A 16,534-nucleotide genomic window follows, 5' to 3' on the forward strand; every position below is an offset into this window, starting at 1 on the left:
TATATATATATATATATATATATATATATATATATATATATATATATATATATATATATATATATATATATATATATATATATATACATGCATACATATAAATCGTACACCCAGATCAAGGGTACCCTAATTCATAAATTATGGATATTGAGTTAGGTCAATTGATAGTATGTCATGTGTTGTGCATGGTGACAAAATACCACAAGTCTAAAACGAATGTTTACAAAATGACAGATACAAATGGCACTCTTAGTTGTAAAAAATATTAAAAAATTAAAACTTCAACCCTGATTTTCTCAGTTTGACAATTTTTGACTTGTGGCACCCTTGATCTGGGATCTGGGTGTACTATGTATATATATATATATATATATATATATATATATATATATATATATATATATATATATATATATATATATATATATATATATATATATATATATATATATATATATATATATATATATATATATATATATATATATATATATATATATATATATATATATACATATATATATACTTTTTTTTACAAAAAAAAACAACAACCATGTAACTAAATTTTCATCTTTTTGTATAGCGGAAGATCCGAAAAGTTATTTCAAAATCACCAATCATAGAAGATTTGAATAAATGTTAAGGGATTTTGTTATAAGGTTATTATAAATCATGTCACCCATGTAATGTACTAAATGTTTAAAATATTTATCACTTCAGTCAAGCAGAATTATCTGGATTCAACAAAATCATGTTAATAATTCGTGGTATCTTTAATTTTTCGCACTGACATTAGTGAAAAAAGCAATTTTTAATGTTATTTTTTCCATAACATTTTAAATAATGACTCAACTAATGCAGATGGCTGGTTTGACCAGTGACATTATTGATGTGAATTCTTTTTGTAATAAATATTTTAAAAATATAAAATAAACTGTCAATAATTTTTTATTTTCTCTTCTTGTTATATGCTCTCTGCATTCTTGATGCTAAACGATGTGATATCTTGTTTTCATTTTTAGTAGAACTAGAGTTGCAAAAACCTATGCCAAAACCCTCAAATTTGTCACAAACGTCTGTCACAAAACTTGTAAAAAAGTTTCTGCGAAAAACCTGTGTTTTGCAACTTACAATGTTTGCAAATTACTTATTTAAAATGTCGATTCTTCTAAATTGCCAAAGCTTGAAATCACTTAAAAGTGTTGATTTTTAAAATCCGTCTTAAAGCAACCCATAAAGATGTATAAACGATACAAGAAATAATACAAGTGCTTGGCCAGCGCCATATACAAATGCAAAATTTTTTTCCATAGTATAGCCAGCGGCAGAGTAAATCCAAGCAATAAGAACACCTAAAATTGAATAATAATATTTTAAAACTTAGTTACAAATATAATTGTATATGAAAGTCAATTCATCATACAATGTTTTAAAAAACATTTAGGCATCACTTAATATATAAGACATTGAGTTATCACCTAATATATAACCTCTTAAAAAACGTTTTTTGCTGACATATTTAAATAATTTAGGTATTAACTATTTAATAAATTATATAAATGATTATGTTTTTATAAGTATGTGTGTGACAAAAGCATTATTAACTTAATTTTGAAAATATTACATTAATTGGGATTAAAAAGGTAGTTTTCCATTACATCGTATAAACAGTTTACAACGCACTTCCATTTGAATTATGAAATTTTCTCCTTTACAATCTAATATGGATATTAATAGGTTATTTATTATATTTAGGAATTTTTAATTCAGAAAACCTATAAATAGGTTTTCTGAATTAAAAATTCTAAAATTTCAAGATCTCGTAAAGCTTTATAATTGTCTCTTTGTGTTTGATTTTCTTCAAAACAAACAACTACCTTTTAACAATTTTTTTTTGTTAAAACAAGTGACACACAAATATTACATTCGAAATACTGAAAATTTTAACTTGCACACTTCCTTTTTCAACACTATCAAATATGGCAAGCTCTCTATATAAACATCAATGTATTTCTCACTGGAAACTGGAAATAATACCGCTTATAAAAAAAAAGATTTTAACTAAATACCATTTTATTACCAACATTCTTCTTTATAATCGAAACCAAATTAAGAAACTTTTATTTGAGTATATATTTAATGAACATTAATTTTATCTTTTATTATTATTGCTTCTTTTATATTACTGTATTTAAAAAACTATTACTTTTAATTTATACTGTTTTTTTTAACTCTACTACTAATATTGCTGTTATCATTAATTTACCTTTGTTTTATAAATCTTATTAATATTATTTATAACATTAATGATAGTGATTCCATTGTAGTAATAGTTTTATGGTTATTGCCCTTACTTTTGCTAATGTTATGTTAAGTTTAATAATTACTGTCATAGTTATACACTTTACTATAATTACTTTTACCATAGTTTTTATCATTAGTTATAATTTAAATAAGTTATCATGTTATAGTTACTATTTGTAATGCTTTTTTCTTCACATTTCTTAATAAACAAAGTTTGTTTTTTATTACAAATATGTATATACAAATTATTTTTCTTCATACTTCTTTACTTTCTTATATTTTATTTTCACATGCCACAATGTTTACATATATTGACTGATATAGCCATATACTAAGGAGAGTGTCCTTATATCGACTATTATATAAAAGGATTTATTTTTTTTTGGGTTTGACCAGAAACTCTTTCTATTAAAAGAGGAAAATTTTTTTATTTCTATTCAAATCTTGCTTTTTAATGATTGATTTACAGTAACATTTTATGCTAAAATAAGCAAGAGCACATATACTGTATAAATTATACACACACACACACACACACACACACACACACACACACACACACACACACACACACACACACGAACTATATATAGGCTTCAGCAGAAATGGCAGGCTTAAGCCTGCACCTGCCTAAACAACTCTACAAAATTTTAGGCTTTAATTTTATCTATTATTTACCTGTTTCATTAACCTTTCATTTTATCTTGATTTATCTCAGTAGTATTATTATCCTTTGATCTTTCTGATATGATTATTATTATCCTTTGATATTAATGATATTTATATATTAATGATATCAGTTGCTAAAACTAATTAGTTTTTGAAGGTTCATTGAGACACAGTTCTTTCCTTTACAAAATTAAATGAAAGAAAAATAAAAAACACTTCGCCATAAATATATATTTTTAATTCATTTTATTAACTAACCTGAGAAATTTGTTTTAGCCACTTATCAAAGTATTTTTTTCTTCCAAACAATAAAGATTTTTATAACAATTGCTTAAAAACAACATCAGGATGACTAGCTAAATTCTAATCATTATATCTCAAATAATTTTTTTTTTAAATAGCTTTAGTTATTTTACAAAGCTTTGCTGACCTTTTACCAAAGTTTTAACAAACAGCATATAAATTGCTGACCTCCTTTTATAACATTTAAGCTTGCAAATGTGTATACTTATAGGAGTTTTTACCAGGGCTGTTATAACATTGTGTGATCATAACTAAATTTTTTTAATAATATTCTGACCATTCATATAATAATTGCCCATTTAATATAATTTTCTCAAAAATGAGACAAGGTTTTAAGGCTAATTGATAGCTGTTTAACAAAGTATAGTGAAGTTGTAAGTTTTTGACAATTTAATAGAACTTTTAATACGCAAAAATAATTGTAATTAGTTTGTTAAAGTAAACAATACTTAAATTTAAAAAGTTTGATAATTAACTAAAACCTATGGATCTCCATTAGAAACCTATAGAATTCCATTAATTCCATTAGAAAAAATGATAATAATTAAAGAACCTGATGTAATAAAATAGAATTTTAAAATTTTTTCACATTTACTTTTTATGTTTATTTTATGCCTAATTCTTTTTTATGTTTGCACTTAACATAATGAATTAAACAACAGAAAAATTTAGAACAACATAGATGGTAAAATACTGTTTTTCATGATTAAGAAAAATACTATCATTAAAATAAATTCCATCATTAAAAAAAAATTGTCTGAAACCATCTCTTCGATATTGAATCTGTGATGAAAATACTATTTTATTATTTTTGGACACAAAAGCTAATTGTGGTACTCAAAAACTGTTTAATGAACTTTGTTCGTATTTTGCATTTTATTGGCAAATCTTTTTCTAGGTTTATATTGTTTCAGATTCCCTATAAAACAATTGAAGTCGAATTGATGATGTAATAAAACTGATATTTCAAATAAACTGAAATCTACAATACGCTTATGTAATCAACAGTCACTAATCAATGTGGTATAATACAAATTAAATGTAGCAATTAAATTTAAACAGTGTTTTTCTATAGTTTTTTTTTTATTTAAGCATCTAAAACTTTTTAATTTGCGAAAAATTTGAAAATAATAATATTACGCATTTCCAGAATGTGCTATTTTATCTATTTATCTTACTAAAGTTTTACTTAATACTACTTTTGAATAATTTTGTGACAATAAATTATATTTATAAAATATTTAGACCCTGCGTCTATATATTTTATAAAAGAAAAAAAAACATAGACTTATATATAAATTTTATAAACCTATGCTAATCTTGATAATATAAGAACATACATTTTTTTAAATATACAATCCTGATCTTATGAGAACATAAATTTTTCTTACTTGTTATAAAGCCTCCAGTAAGAGGGTATAAAAAACCATATAAAAACAAAACGATGCATAAATATCTTCCAACTTGATGTTTACGGAGTGAGAAAAATGCTACTAATGCTGCTATTATGTGAACAAAGAGAACAGTTGCAAGACAATATAAAAATATCTGATACCAAATTGCTATAAAATTAAGAAACTATATATTTAACTTGGTTTCATAAAACTTAGGAAAGAAATTATGCTCATATATTTGCGAAATTCTTACCATTAAAACTTTGAATATTATTTGATTTTTCCATGTTAGGTATTTAGTATAGTATTAGAATTTTTTATTTGTCGTTGTTGCAAGTTTTGTCTTTCTTGGTTTTATCTCCACTCGCAATGATATTGACGACTTTAGTAATTTGCCGAACACGATACCACTAAGGGAAAAAGTGTGTGCACAAAAATATCGACAACTTCTTCGTCCATAAGTACGTCACGCTATAAGGGGAAGGGGAGAGGGTTAGTGGTTTGTGAAGAAAGAAGCAAGTTTTGTACGATTTGTACCAAACTTGCTTCTTAATTGTTACAATTCTATGACGAGGGAAGGAGGGGGTAGGTTAAAAACGGTCAAAACTTGCGTGACGTAATATATGAACAACCCCTAGCGGGAAAAGCGAATGTACAAATATCGAATTGGTTTAGGGATAAGCGCAGTAGAGTGTACATACAACGACATAATTTAAGGATAAATGTAGTAAAGTGAACACACATTGACTGAGGGTTTTGGTTTGGAGAGGCAGTATTCGAGTCCATTATTTCATTGATCGGCAAAATACTAATTTCTTAAAAATCGTTGCGAGTAGGTTATATGATCAATTGAAAGTTAACTTTCCTTAACTTTAGTGTGATTCATAATTTTTTTTTTTTAAACGCATACTTAAAAAGTTATTATTTTACAAATATTAACAATAGCTTTATTTTTATTGGTCTGCGTTTTATCAACTGTTTAAAATCTTTTTTTTTTTGAATCATCCAAAAAAGCGTTAATCCATGGCCGTAGACAAATTTGGGCTTGGGGGGCCCTCATATTTTGTTTTGTTACGCCTCTGATAAGGGGCTGTCCATTAATTACGTCAACAATTTTTGGCGATTTTTACCTCCCCCTCGCCTTTGTCAACGACTTGTCAAACTTACAGGAACCCCCCTATAAAATTACGTCAACAATTAATTTACCCCCCCCCCCCTTCCTTAAGTAAAATTAAAAAAAAAACATTTATAAAAAAAAAATTTAATTATAGTTATAGTAGTAGTTTACAACAAAAAAGTGTTTCAAAGTAAAATATTTAGAAAAAAAAGTTTAATTCAACTTTTAACTTATGAACATTTTTAAAATATATATAACCATTTAAAATTACAAAGACTTGCTCTGAACAAAAAGTGATTGCTATATGCAACACTCCTGGTTTAAACTTCTTCCAGCGCATGATAGAAGGTAAAAAAAACTTAAATTCACTCGACTTATCGAAGAACTGCAAGTCGATATTATGTCAATAATAAAAAAATCGTTCCAGTAATGGAATTTAAAAGAACAAAGAGAAATATTAAAACTTTGATGGAGGAGAGTATTTCTCGATGTTTTCCGAAACTCTTAAAATGATAAAGAAATCATAATTATTGAAATTTTTGATAAGATCTTTGAGATCTTCTTTCACACAACAAGTTTGTATTTTTAATTTGTTATATTACGATTAATAATTGCAAACTTAAAAATATATATATATAACTAATCTGTAAGTTATAAAACAAATATATATAGTGTTTTTGCATAGGTAACGTTAGCATTTGGGTAATTTGGGATGTGCCAATCCTCCTTACTTTAACTTTAGACCTAATCCAATTTCACATTGAAAGCAAACTAGTTCTAATCGAGTCTAGTATCGTAAAATAATGCATTTGATAATTTGTATAAACAAGGGGTTTGCAATCTTTTAAGACGAAAGAGCTAAAGTTTATCACTTATAAAAATTTTCCAGTTTTTAAAGAGCTACTGACACCTTGTTTTCAATATTATAATAGTATTTGTGCATGAAGCTGAAGAGCTGCGTTATAACATCAATGTTATAATGCGACCCCTGGTATAAACATTTAAATAATACAATGTAGATTATCATATATCTTTATTGTTGATATAGAAGGCCAATAAACACAAGCTTTGAAAAATAATAGCGTTAGGAGTAAACATCTCGCGTGTGTTCATTTAGTTCTGTATGTGTCATGTATTTTTAAAGCACAACACAGTTTTAAAAAAGTAGAAATATAGCTAATGTCGTTAAAATACTGACGGTTGGGTAAGCGTGTAACGCGAGACTACAAACACTGCCTAATTTTTCTTTATTATAGTTTAGTTTAGTTTACTTAAGTTTATTTAAGTGTTCATTGATTTAAAATATTTACAACAAGCCGTAATAAATGTTCGCTATGTTTAAATTACCAACGAAGATGTGCTGCATCAGGCACCTCTATACTAACAGTCCTAACATACTCGTGCACATCTTCAAAAAAAGTACAATTCTTAAAGAACATAATAGAATACTGGAAACGTACAAGAAGAGATTTTATTTCCAGTTATCGCTTAAAAATTCTCTTTTAACTGATTTAAATGTTCATCTTGTCGATTTTTGAACATGTTGACGAAAGTTCGCGTCAATTACTATTTGCGGCAGGGTATTCCAGTGCAACACAGCACGATTTGTGAAAAGTTTCTATCTTGGCATGCAATTGAGTACTCTTTGCTATGCAGGTCTTTGATTATGGCTACACATAATATACTTGCCCGTTAGTAAGGTAACCACGCTTGGATAGCGTACTCTAGGTGAGGACGAACATACGTGGTGTACAATTCTTTCCACAGTGAAAAACTACAGCTGCAAAGTTTTTTCAGCCTCTCTAAGGAGTGATTAGCGTTCACCGCAGCTGCTGAAACTTGAGCATTAAGTTTAAGATCATCTAAGATGAATACTCCAAAATCTCTCTCTAAATGAGTAACGATTGCAAACTAATAACTGACAAGTTTTCAATAAACTTCGATATTTTTGTGCCTGCGTTAAAGCTTTGAACGGTTTACCATCAAATTCAGAAACTATTTCAACACTCAAAGTAATATTTGAAAAGTTTCTTGCCTTAAGGGATTGATTATAATACTCCTTAGTCCACCTTGTGTTAACCAGTTTTACATCAAACATAGGTAGTAACAAAAAATTGTGCAGTTGGAGTAAATAATAACATGGTAATCCCATTTTTGACATAAATCCGCATTTGCAAGCATCTTCAGACAAAATCAAAATATATGGAATTCTTTAAGGTGTAAGTTCCGGTATCGTCTATTTTTTCAAAATTTAAAGTTAAATCGTTGCAATTTTTTTAACTGAGAAATAATGAATGAAAAAGCATAAGGCGTTAAATGTTCCCTGTATGTCACCATATCAGGATGAGATGGTACAGTAATATCGTGCCTTATCAAAGACATAAGGTGATGATGATTCCAATTATTCTTGATTGCGCCAAGAAATGCAAAAATTTCTATAAAAAATTGCATCATACTTGTATGCTTTGTACAAACCAACTTCAGTTTATTAAACATCGATTCCAGACAATTGTTTCTTGTTTCTCCAAGGTTCAAATAAAGATTTTTATAAGCTGCTACCCATTAGTGTTTGATAGGGTCCCAATTATTCATGAAATATTCTGATACTGCAGTTAGTTTTGTATTTAAAAGCTTTCGTACATTTTGTTCGTAATCAAAATTTGACTTTGCGTAAGCTATCGCTTGAATTATTTCCAGACAACGATATCTTTCTGCTGAAGTGATATCCATTTTCTCACAAGTAACTTCTCTTCGAAAAGATCGTCAACTGTAAAAAAAAATCACCATAAACCTAAAGCAAATGATTTGTCACAATGAACTATTTTCAAACCCAGTTGTCTGTTTCGCCCAATATCAGAGCTCATCAGCATGTCTAGGGTGATATTGTTAAGCATACTTGTTTCTCTGCGCAGCGGCCTTGTTCGTCAAGGTTCGTGTTTCGGAGTTAAAGCGTTGAGAGAGGGTTATAACCACAAGTAGCCTCCTCATCTGTAGTGGCCTTCCCGGCCTTGGGGATGTGAATTATTAAAAAAAAAAAAAATACTGTAAATGCATTAAAAAAAAACACCCAGACATGGACAGCACAATGATAAAAAACAACAAATAAAGTACATTCAAAATAAGAACTTAAATTTAAAAATTAATATGCCATTGAATGAAAGCAAATTAATACATAACCATGTCCAGTTCTTGAGAAATAAGATGATTGTGTTCTTCTTGCAGACGAACCACTTATAGATACTGACTGTCCACTGAAAGTTCCAAAACAATTTCAAATGGACAATCACAACGAAAAGACTTGTTTTTCGTTTTCTTGCTATTATAGAGTTTGATAATTCAATGTCATATTAGCTAATACAATTTGTTTAGGAATTCTCTTTTTTGCAACTTCTTAAGATCTTAACTTATTTTTTACGAGTTGATGATGTTTTGCTTCGTAATTAGCTTTACAAGCCTCAATCAATTCAATACAGGAAAACTTTTGTCCCACTGTTCATATAACCTCATCCTATATTTAAAGAACAATTATATTAAGTAGAAAAGAGTATCATCTAAAAAAATACATTTCTAATTACATTTATTCCGCTTAAACAACCGAAGGAGACTTGTTCTTTTTCATTATCTGCGATCTGAAAAATTAAATTATTTGTTATATGACACAATGTAGTTAAAAAATATTTATTAAATTTTAAAAAATATAATAGTCTTAAAAAATATTTTAACATATGAAATTTTATTATACGTGGGAGAAGCAAAGTTGCTACTTCCATTTTTATAATTGACATTACTGACTCTTTGCATCATCTGTTATTTTAAAAAAGGTAATTTTTATAAGAACCAAATGTCGCTAAAAAATCTAAAAACATATTTTAACGAGTGAAATAAATTATATTCTCTGCAAAGCGTACTTTGCTGCCACTTTTATCAGTAAGTGAGACTGACTGACTTTCATCGCTTGTTATTTAAAAAAGAAATTAGTTTCAAAAACATCTTAAAACTTATATCAAAAAATAAAATAGTATCTGGTAGAATGTAGATGTCGTTTAGGATTGTAACCATATAATAATAGCTTTATTATAACTTGTAGACTTAAGTACATGTAGTGATATCATTCTTTATGCTGCACATCTGTTTTTTAGCTGTGATTTCAATATTTAATTTTTTATACATGTATTTTTAGGTATTTTAGCTATGATTTTCCTGAGAAATCAAACTTTTCTAAATTTCATTATTCCTTAATAAAATATTAGATCCCAAAGATTGATATTTTTCCAATATCTTTTGTTTATAATGGTGGTAGCGGTGTGAAGAGCGCTTACTTTAATATATGAAACTTTGAGCTTGATCCAGGGTGGTACTGGTCCTCATAATGAACAATTGGACGTTTTACATTATATATATATATACATATATATATATATATATATATATATATATATATATATATATATATATATATATATATATATATATATATATATATATATATATATATATATATATATATATATATATATATATATATATATATATATATATATATATATATATAGTATTGGACAAAACATTTGCAACCAACATTGAACAATGCTAAAAAGTGTTCCTAATTTTACATGTCTTAAAAACGAAACGAACTATACTACCACAGCAAACAGTTCAGGAGTCTCGAGTCATAGCATGCCATGACATGAGTAATCAGCTGACAGGTGACAGCACACAGGCAGAATTTCGTTGACAAGTGCCATTTTGCAGCGGACAAAACAAATGCAACTTTTTTGGTTTGTTTCATTTTCTTAAGTCTGGTCCATGTCAACGTCACGGAAGTTTTTTTAATAATTAAAGGAAGTTTCTAGAAGAAGCATCTGGAAGCATCCAGTAGCACTCAGAAACATTCAGAAGCATCCAGACGCATACAGAAGCTTCCAGAAGCATCGAAAAGAAGCATCTAGAATTTTCCAGAACAGGTTCACACAGGTTCATTTTACTATATAAGAGACATGTAAATCGACATGTAATTCAGTCAGTATATGGAAGTCAATCAGTCAGTCTTATCAAGACAGTTTATCGAAGTGAGTTTAATCAAAGTGTTTTATTGAAGAACATCAATACAAGAAGTGAAATACAACAAGTGTTTCATTACATCAATACAGTCCACATCCAACCATAACGTTGTGTTCCACAGAGCATTATTGTATCATCACAAGGTAAATGTAACACGGTAAGCCTTGAGAAGCGTGATTATTTGTTTTTATTATTTTTATGACTTCAAGTGCAAAAATGGCTCCCGACAGTCTTGGATAGGAACTAAGAAAGAAAATTATTGGCGATTACGTAAATGGAATGTCACAAAAAAGTATTTGTGAAAAATATCGCGTGAAAAAATGGACCGTATCAAGACTATGTTCCGGCCGGAAAACGCCTCTATTTACGTTACTGCCATAAGACCGTGAAGCATGGTGGAGGCAATGTAATGGTCTGGGGGTATTTTTCTGCTAACGGTCAGGTCCAATACATCGAAACGATGGAATAATGGATCGTTTCATGTATAAAAATATCCTGAAAAATGTTATGTTACCTCATGCTGAATGAAATATGCCAATAAAATGGGTTATTCAGCAAGACAACGATCCGAAACACACTGCAAAAGTAGTCAAGCAGTGGTTTCAAGACAACCACCTATCAGTGATGGATTGGCCGCCTCAATCTCCGGATCTCAACCCTATTGAGAACCTGTGGGAGATCGTCAACCGCAGAATTAATCGTGAAGGTGTTCGTAATAAGGATCAACTGTTTGAACAAATCCAAAAGGCCTGGGCAGCGATTTCACAAAGTTTCATTGATCATCTGATCGAATCTACGTCTCGAAGATGCAAGGCTGTGATCGACAACAAAGGATTCGCCACGAAATATTGGTAGCGAAATACAGCTTGGTCAACATTTTGTCGAGTTGCACTTGTTTTGTCCAGAAGGAAATCAACTTTTTTTAATATTTTTGATCAATTTAATTATTTTCGTGTACAAATAATGAACTTTGTGATATATATATATATATATATATATATATATATATATATATATATATATATATATATATATATATATATATATATATATATATATATATATATATATATATATATATATAAATTTACATTGACTAGCAGGATGGACTATTAAAATCTTCATTTCCTTTTCTAATGACTAAAGTTGGAAAACCAATGTCTAAAGTCTCGTTCTATAAAATACGTCATTTAAAGATTAACTACCAATATTAAAAGATATCATAGGCGACAATTTTACGTCTCATTTAGTCAAAATTTTACGTATCGATACCAATGATATATTATATAACTAGATGTCTAACTTTGATCCGAAAAGTGAAGCTGCTCTTTGCCCTTTTTACAAATTGCGGATTAAATTTGTAAGCAAATATTTTCAACTTCTCTTTTCTCAAATGAAGTAAATATATTCTAAATTTAAATACTATTTATGTAAATATTATTATAATTATGGTACTTGTAGGGAGTTTAGGCAATATTTATAGCAAATGTAAATATTTTTTATATTAAATGCATTATATTCCTTAATATATTTCCTTTTCAAAATGGTTTCAACCACCTCTGTAGCTTATTTAGTTCCAAAGATATACGTGTTTTAATATTTTCAATTCATAGACTTTTTATGAAATATTTTCTTAAAGTATCTCGTTCAATTTTTGGCACCGAAAAAAAAACTTTTTTATCTTTTTTTTTTTTTGCGTAAAAAGTTGCGTCAACTAACTTATAATAAAATTTTATTAGAAAATAAATTGTAAATCTAAATTATTTGAACAATTCATAAGTAGAATTTTTTGGGGGGTTAACGCAGACGTACCATGAAGTAGTCAAATAACTGTATAATATGTTTGAATATGTTTTAAACCTTTTTGACACAAAATAAATTTTCAAATGTTTTAATTTATAATACGTTGAGCGTAACAAAACTTTGATGATAAATATTAACTTAAATTAATTTTATCTTTCTTTAATAAATTATCAATTGAACAACGTGGACCCAAATAAAACACGCCGAAAACGTTAAAATACGTACAAAATAAAAATAAATCTAAAATTTATTTTTACACAAACAAAAAAAGAAATTAGTCAAAGACTTGTTAATAATTTCAGTATTGTTATAGATTCAAAAAAAGATTTAACCACTTATAGTCTACTGATTCGACTAATTTATTGTTTTCAGCACCTATCATAATATAAAAAATGTTATATTTTTTAATGGGGTTAGGGTTTTTAACTTTTTAAAAATTTTGAAAACAATGAATGAAAAACTCGTTGAATTGTTCTATTTCATTGTGTTTGGCTTTATTCGATTGTGTAATCACGAGTCTTTAACTCAAGGGGGGGGGGGGGGCGATTATTATTTTTGGGAAACTTTGCCACCCACACTAAGCTTATTAAGACCCCCTCCCGTTTATTAATTTTTACTTGTTTTAACAAAAAAATTCTATCTAAAAACTAAAAAAAAATCAGTGAAAATCAGCTTTAAAAATCAAAAAATACATACCAGTTACTGATAAGTAATAAAACTTTCAGTGTAAATTCTGACCCTTCCCTCCCCCGGTTCATTAAATCTTGACTAAACCCCCCATCCACTTTTATTACCCCCCTCTTGTATTAAGAAATTGAGATTACATAGATTAACAGACACATGGAAATACTTATACGGATTATCTTATCTATCTATTTGTCTTAAACTTTTTAATAGATGTTTTAAATCGTTTTGTCTTTGAAATAAATTATCGCACTATTAATGTACCTAAATTTGACTATATGTTGCAAATTATTTGAACTCAGAAAAAATATTTTAATTATCGAATTTCAATTCAAACTTCAGAGTAGGCTGTGTGTGTATTGTTAACAAACAATTTTATACATAATTTGCCTTGGCTATTCCGTTCATAAATTATACAAAATTGTCTAACTTACTTAACGAAGTGCACCAACGAGAAGGTAAGCCATAGGACTTTGCACTCCATCCGTGAGCTGTTATGTTGCCTAAGGTTAGCCCTCCATTTCTGGATTCTTTCCTTTACTTGATAGGCAGTTCATGTAAAAGTAATAGTAAATTAGCCTAAGGTTAGCCCTCCATTTCTGGATTCTTTCCTTTACTTGATAGGCAGTTAATGTAAAAGTAATAGTATTTTTGCATAAGCTTTTTTTTTTTTTTTTAATAATAAAAATGTGCAGTTAAGCTGCAAATAAACAACAACAAATAAACAAAATTGGTACAGATAAACATATCAGATATGATTCATACTATTTGTAAAGATAAAAACCACTGAACTCAAATGCAGTAAAAACAAACTATTGGAACATAACAATAAAAGAAATAAGATTAATATATACTGTAACATAATTCTAAATTTACATTAAATAAAATTACCTCGCAACCCTAGCTACAAAGAATAAGATCACCTTTTTCAAAATCAATCAATAAAGGAAATAACCATACTTCATCAGGTTCGTTATCATACTTAACAAGGTATGTAGTTCTTCTACCATTTAATTGATCAATTTGAACCACTTGCGCACGTTCCCAAGATACTTTAAGAGCATCTTCTTCTCTAACACGATGTTGTATAGAAAAACCTTCAAAATCAGATGGATTGTTAATAAATTTTGATAAGGAGTGCTTTTTTTGTTGCTCTATTAAATTGTTTAGTCTTGCATCCTGAATTTTTTCCATTAATTCTTTTTTTTTGTTTTCAACAGCTGCATCACGTATTGTACAAGGCTTTAAATTATTACTTATATTATTACTTAAAGATTGTTTGTTTGGTGTTAAATTTGCTTGAATAACAATAAGAAGATTTTGATATAATTCCTCTGAAGACAAGTTTATTCTTTTGCTTCCTTCTACTTTTGTTTTACAAAAATGTTTTTTGTCACATTCAACACATAAGATTATGCGATAAAAATTAAGTTGAGTAATAATATACTATCAAGTGATTCGATAATTCTCCACATTGGACCAGTAAGTAGTTTGTCAATAATACCTAATGCACGGACTTCAACAATGAATACAAGATTTGTGATATCTTCCTTAATTGCTTTTAATAAATTATTAGGGTTAGGCCAAGCATTAAGAAATTCTGTTATAGCATCCTTATGATAGTATAGGGCAGCTGCATTGTAATACAAAATATTAAATCGATTTCCAATAAATGGAACAAAATAAGATTTATCGTTACGAGAGGAAAGAAAAGAATTAAACCAGGATGCAACACCAGCTTCCTCACTACCCCTTGAATGAAATGCCTTACATGTAGTACGAACTAACCGTACAGCACCAAATTCTTTACCACTAAAAGCAAAAACAGTTTCAAAATCATTTTGAAGTAGAATTTTTTCAAAAGAATTTAAAACTTTATCAGTTTCAGAAGCAAAATTAGCAAGCAAATGAAGTTTACAGAAAAAATTACATGTCCTTCATATTGTCTTTGACGTTTGAGGAAAGAAAATCCCAGTAACTAATTGCAATAGGCAAAAGTTTTTCCCTTAATGTTTTTAACTGTGAGTTAAAAAGAGGATTAACCGAAGAAAGATCAGACATTGTTGATTTTATTGATGTTATTAGTTTAGCAAAATTAATTTCTTTTTCAGTAGCTGAGTTGCTAACAACGTCACAAATGTCATCTACTATATTAGTAAAGTTTTGCAAAACAGTTGCTGCATCTTTGCCAACCACTTCTGACAGACCAAAAGATAAAGTTTTCCCACTAGTTGTAGTAATTTGAAAGTTTTGATAATGCTTCTGGTATTTCTGAGTACCATCACCATGCAAACAATTGCCTATATTAGAGTTTTTATTTATCAAATTATTTTCAAGCATTGCTTCCGCAACTTGAATTTGACCTAAAATTGAAACTTCCTGCATTAACCTACATTTTACAGCGGCTGATGGCAGTCTAGATATGTTCTTTTTGGCTAGTTTGTTTAAAACTACTTTTATGACTTCGTTGACACTATTCATACTCACGTTCATTGAAAGAAGTTTCATTATTGTTTCTCGAATGTCATCACTCTATCTGCCATCTTCAAATGTTATTACTTCGTCATCATCCAGCAAAGAAACCAATTTTTGAAGTTCTAGATTCTCCTCTTTTAAAATGTTTGTCTTACTATAAAACAAAACAACTTCCTTCTCTAAACTTATAACATCTTTCATATTGTTGTCATTAATATAGTTGGTTTTATTTTGCAAAATAACTTTTAAATTACTCACTTTTTTTTGCAGCTTTATTTTTTCGTTTTTTAATTCAGAAATGTTTATGTCTGAGTTTTCAAGAATTGAATTAATATCTGTTATTTTATTTTTTAATTGCAATATTATTATTTTTTCTTCATTTTTTAACGAATTTATTTTATTCTTTTTTATTTCCAGCTGAGTATCACGATATTTTATTTTTTTATTCAAATTTCTAACATTAAATGATTCTTTTTTTGACTTTAATAGCTCTAATTTGTTTTCGGTATTATTAAGCTTTTCTTCTTTTTCACAATAACACTTTTTAATAAAGTTTAATTCAGCTTCTATTAGAGAGTTTTTTGAAATAAGTATTTTTAGATTGTTTGACATATCTTCAAAATCTTTTAGATGTGTAAAATAATCCATTTGTAAATCCATCATAGATACCATTTTCCTTTTTAAAATTTTATTTTCTTTTTTAAGCATTTTGTTTTCGCTTATC

The 16,534-nt window shown here is 28.1% G+C and overlaps 2 protein-coding genes across 3 annotated transcripts in view; both read right to left on the reverse strand.

The window, feature by feature from the left end:
* Positions 1-554: 554 nt before the first annotated feature.
* On the reverse strand, positions 555-5,069 carry LOC101234607 (transmembrane protein 170A). The gene is made up of 3 exons (XM_065813195.1): positions 4,924-5,069; positions 4,668-4,838; positions 555-1,352 (listed from the first exon to the last, which is right to left on the reverse strand). The coding sequence occupies exons 1-3, from the start codon at positions 4,955-4,957 to the stop codon at positions 1,222-1,224; spliced, it is 336 nt and encodes a 111-aa protein (XP_065669267.1). The 5' UTR covers positions 4,958-5,069; the 3' UTR covers positions 555-1,221.
* A 3,792-nt stretch (positions 5,070-8,861) lies between these two features.
* The window catches only part of LOC136088717 (uncharacterized), an 8,678-nt gene continuing 1,005 nt past the window's right edge, over positions 8,862-16,534 (reverse strand). Inside the window, exons 2-4 of one of the 2 annotated variants that reach the window (XR_010642429.1) lie at positions 14,227-16,534; positions 9,363-9,416; positions 8,862-9,295 (exon numbers count right to left, since the gene is read on the reverse strand). The exon at positions 14,227-16,534 is cut by the window's right edge and continues 286 nt beyond it. Coding sequence is in view for 1 of the 2 variants with exons in the window: in XM_065813194.1 (XP_065669266.1) it covers positions 14,748-15,147; positions 15,266-15,843 (978 nt within the window). In the remaining variant the exon portion in view is untranslated. Of the gene's footprint in view, positions 9,417-14,226 lie in introns of both variants that reach the window. The other variant, XM_065813194.1, reaches the window with a different exon arrangement.

Source organism: Hydra vulgaris, chromosome 12 (assembly GCF_038396675.1).
Source record: "Hydra vulgaris chromosome 12, alternate assembly HydraT2T_AEP".
NCBI classification, from domain to species: Eukaryota; Metazoa; Cnidaria; class Hydrozoa; order Anthoathecata; family Hydridae; genus Hydra; species Hydra vulgaris.

Coding starts and splice junctions, on each gene's coding strand:
- LOC101234607 (XM_065813195.1), bottom strand. CDS start 4,957: ATGGAAAAATCAAATAATATTCAAAGTTTTAATG. Junction 4,839..4,923: donor TAATATTCAAAGTTTTAATG/GTAAGAATTTCG, acceptor TTAATTTTATAG/CAATTTGGTATCAGATATTT. Junction 1,353..4,667: donor TACTGGAGGCTTTATAACAA/GTAAGAAAAATT, acceptor ATTCAATTTTAG/GTGTTCTTATTGCTTGGATT.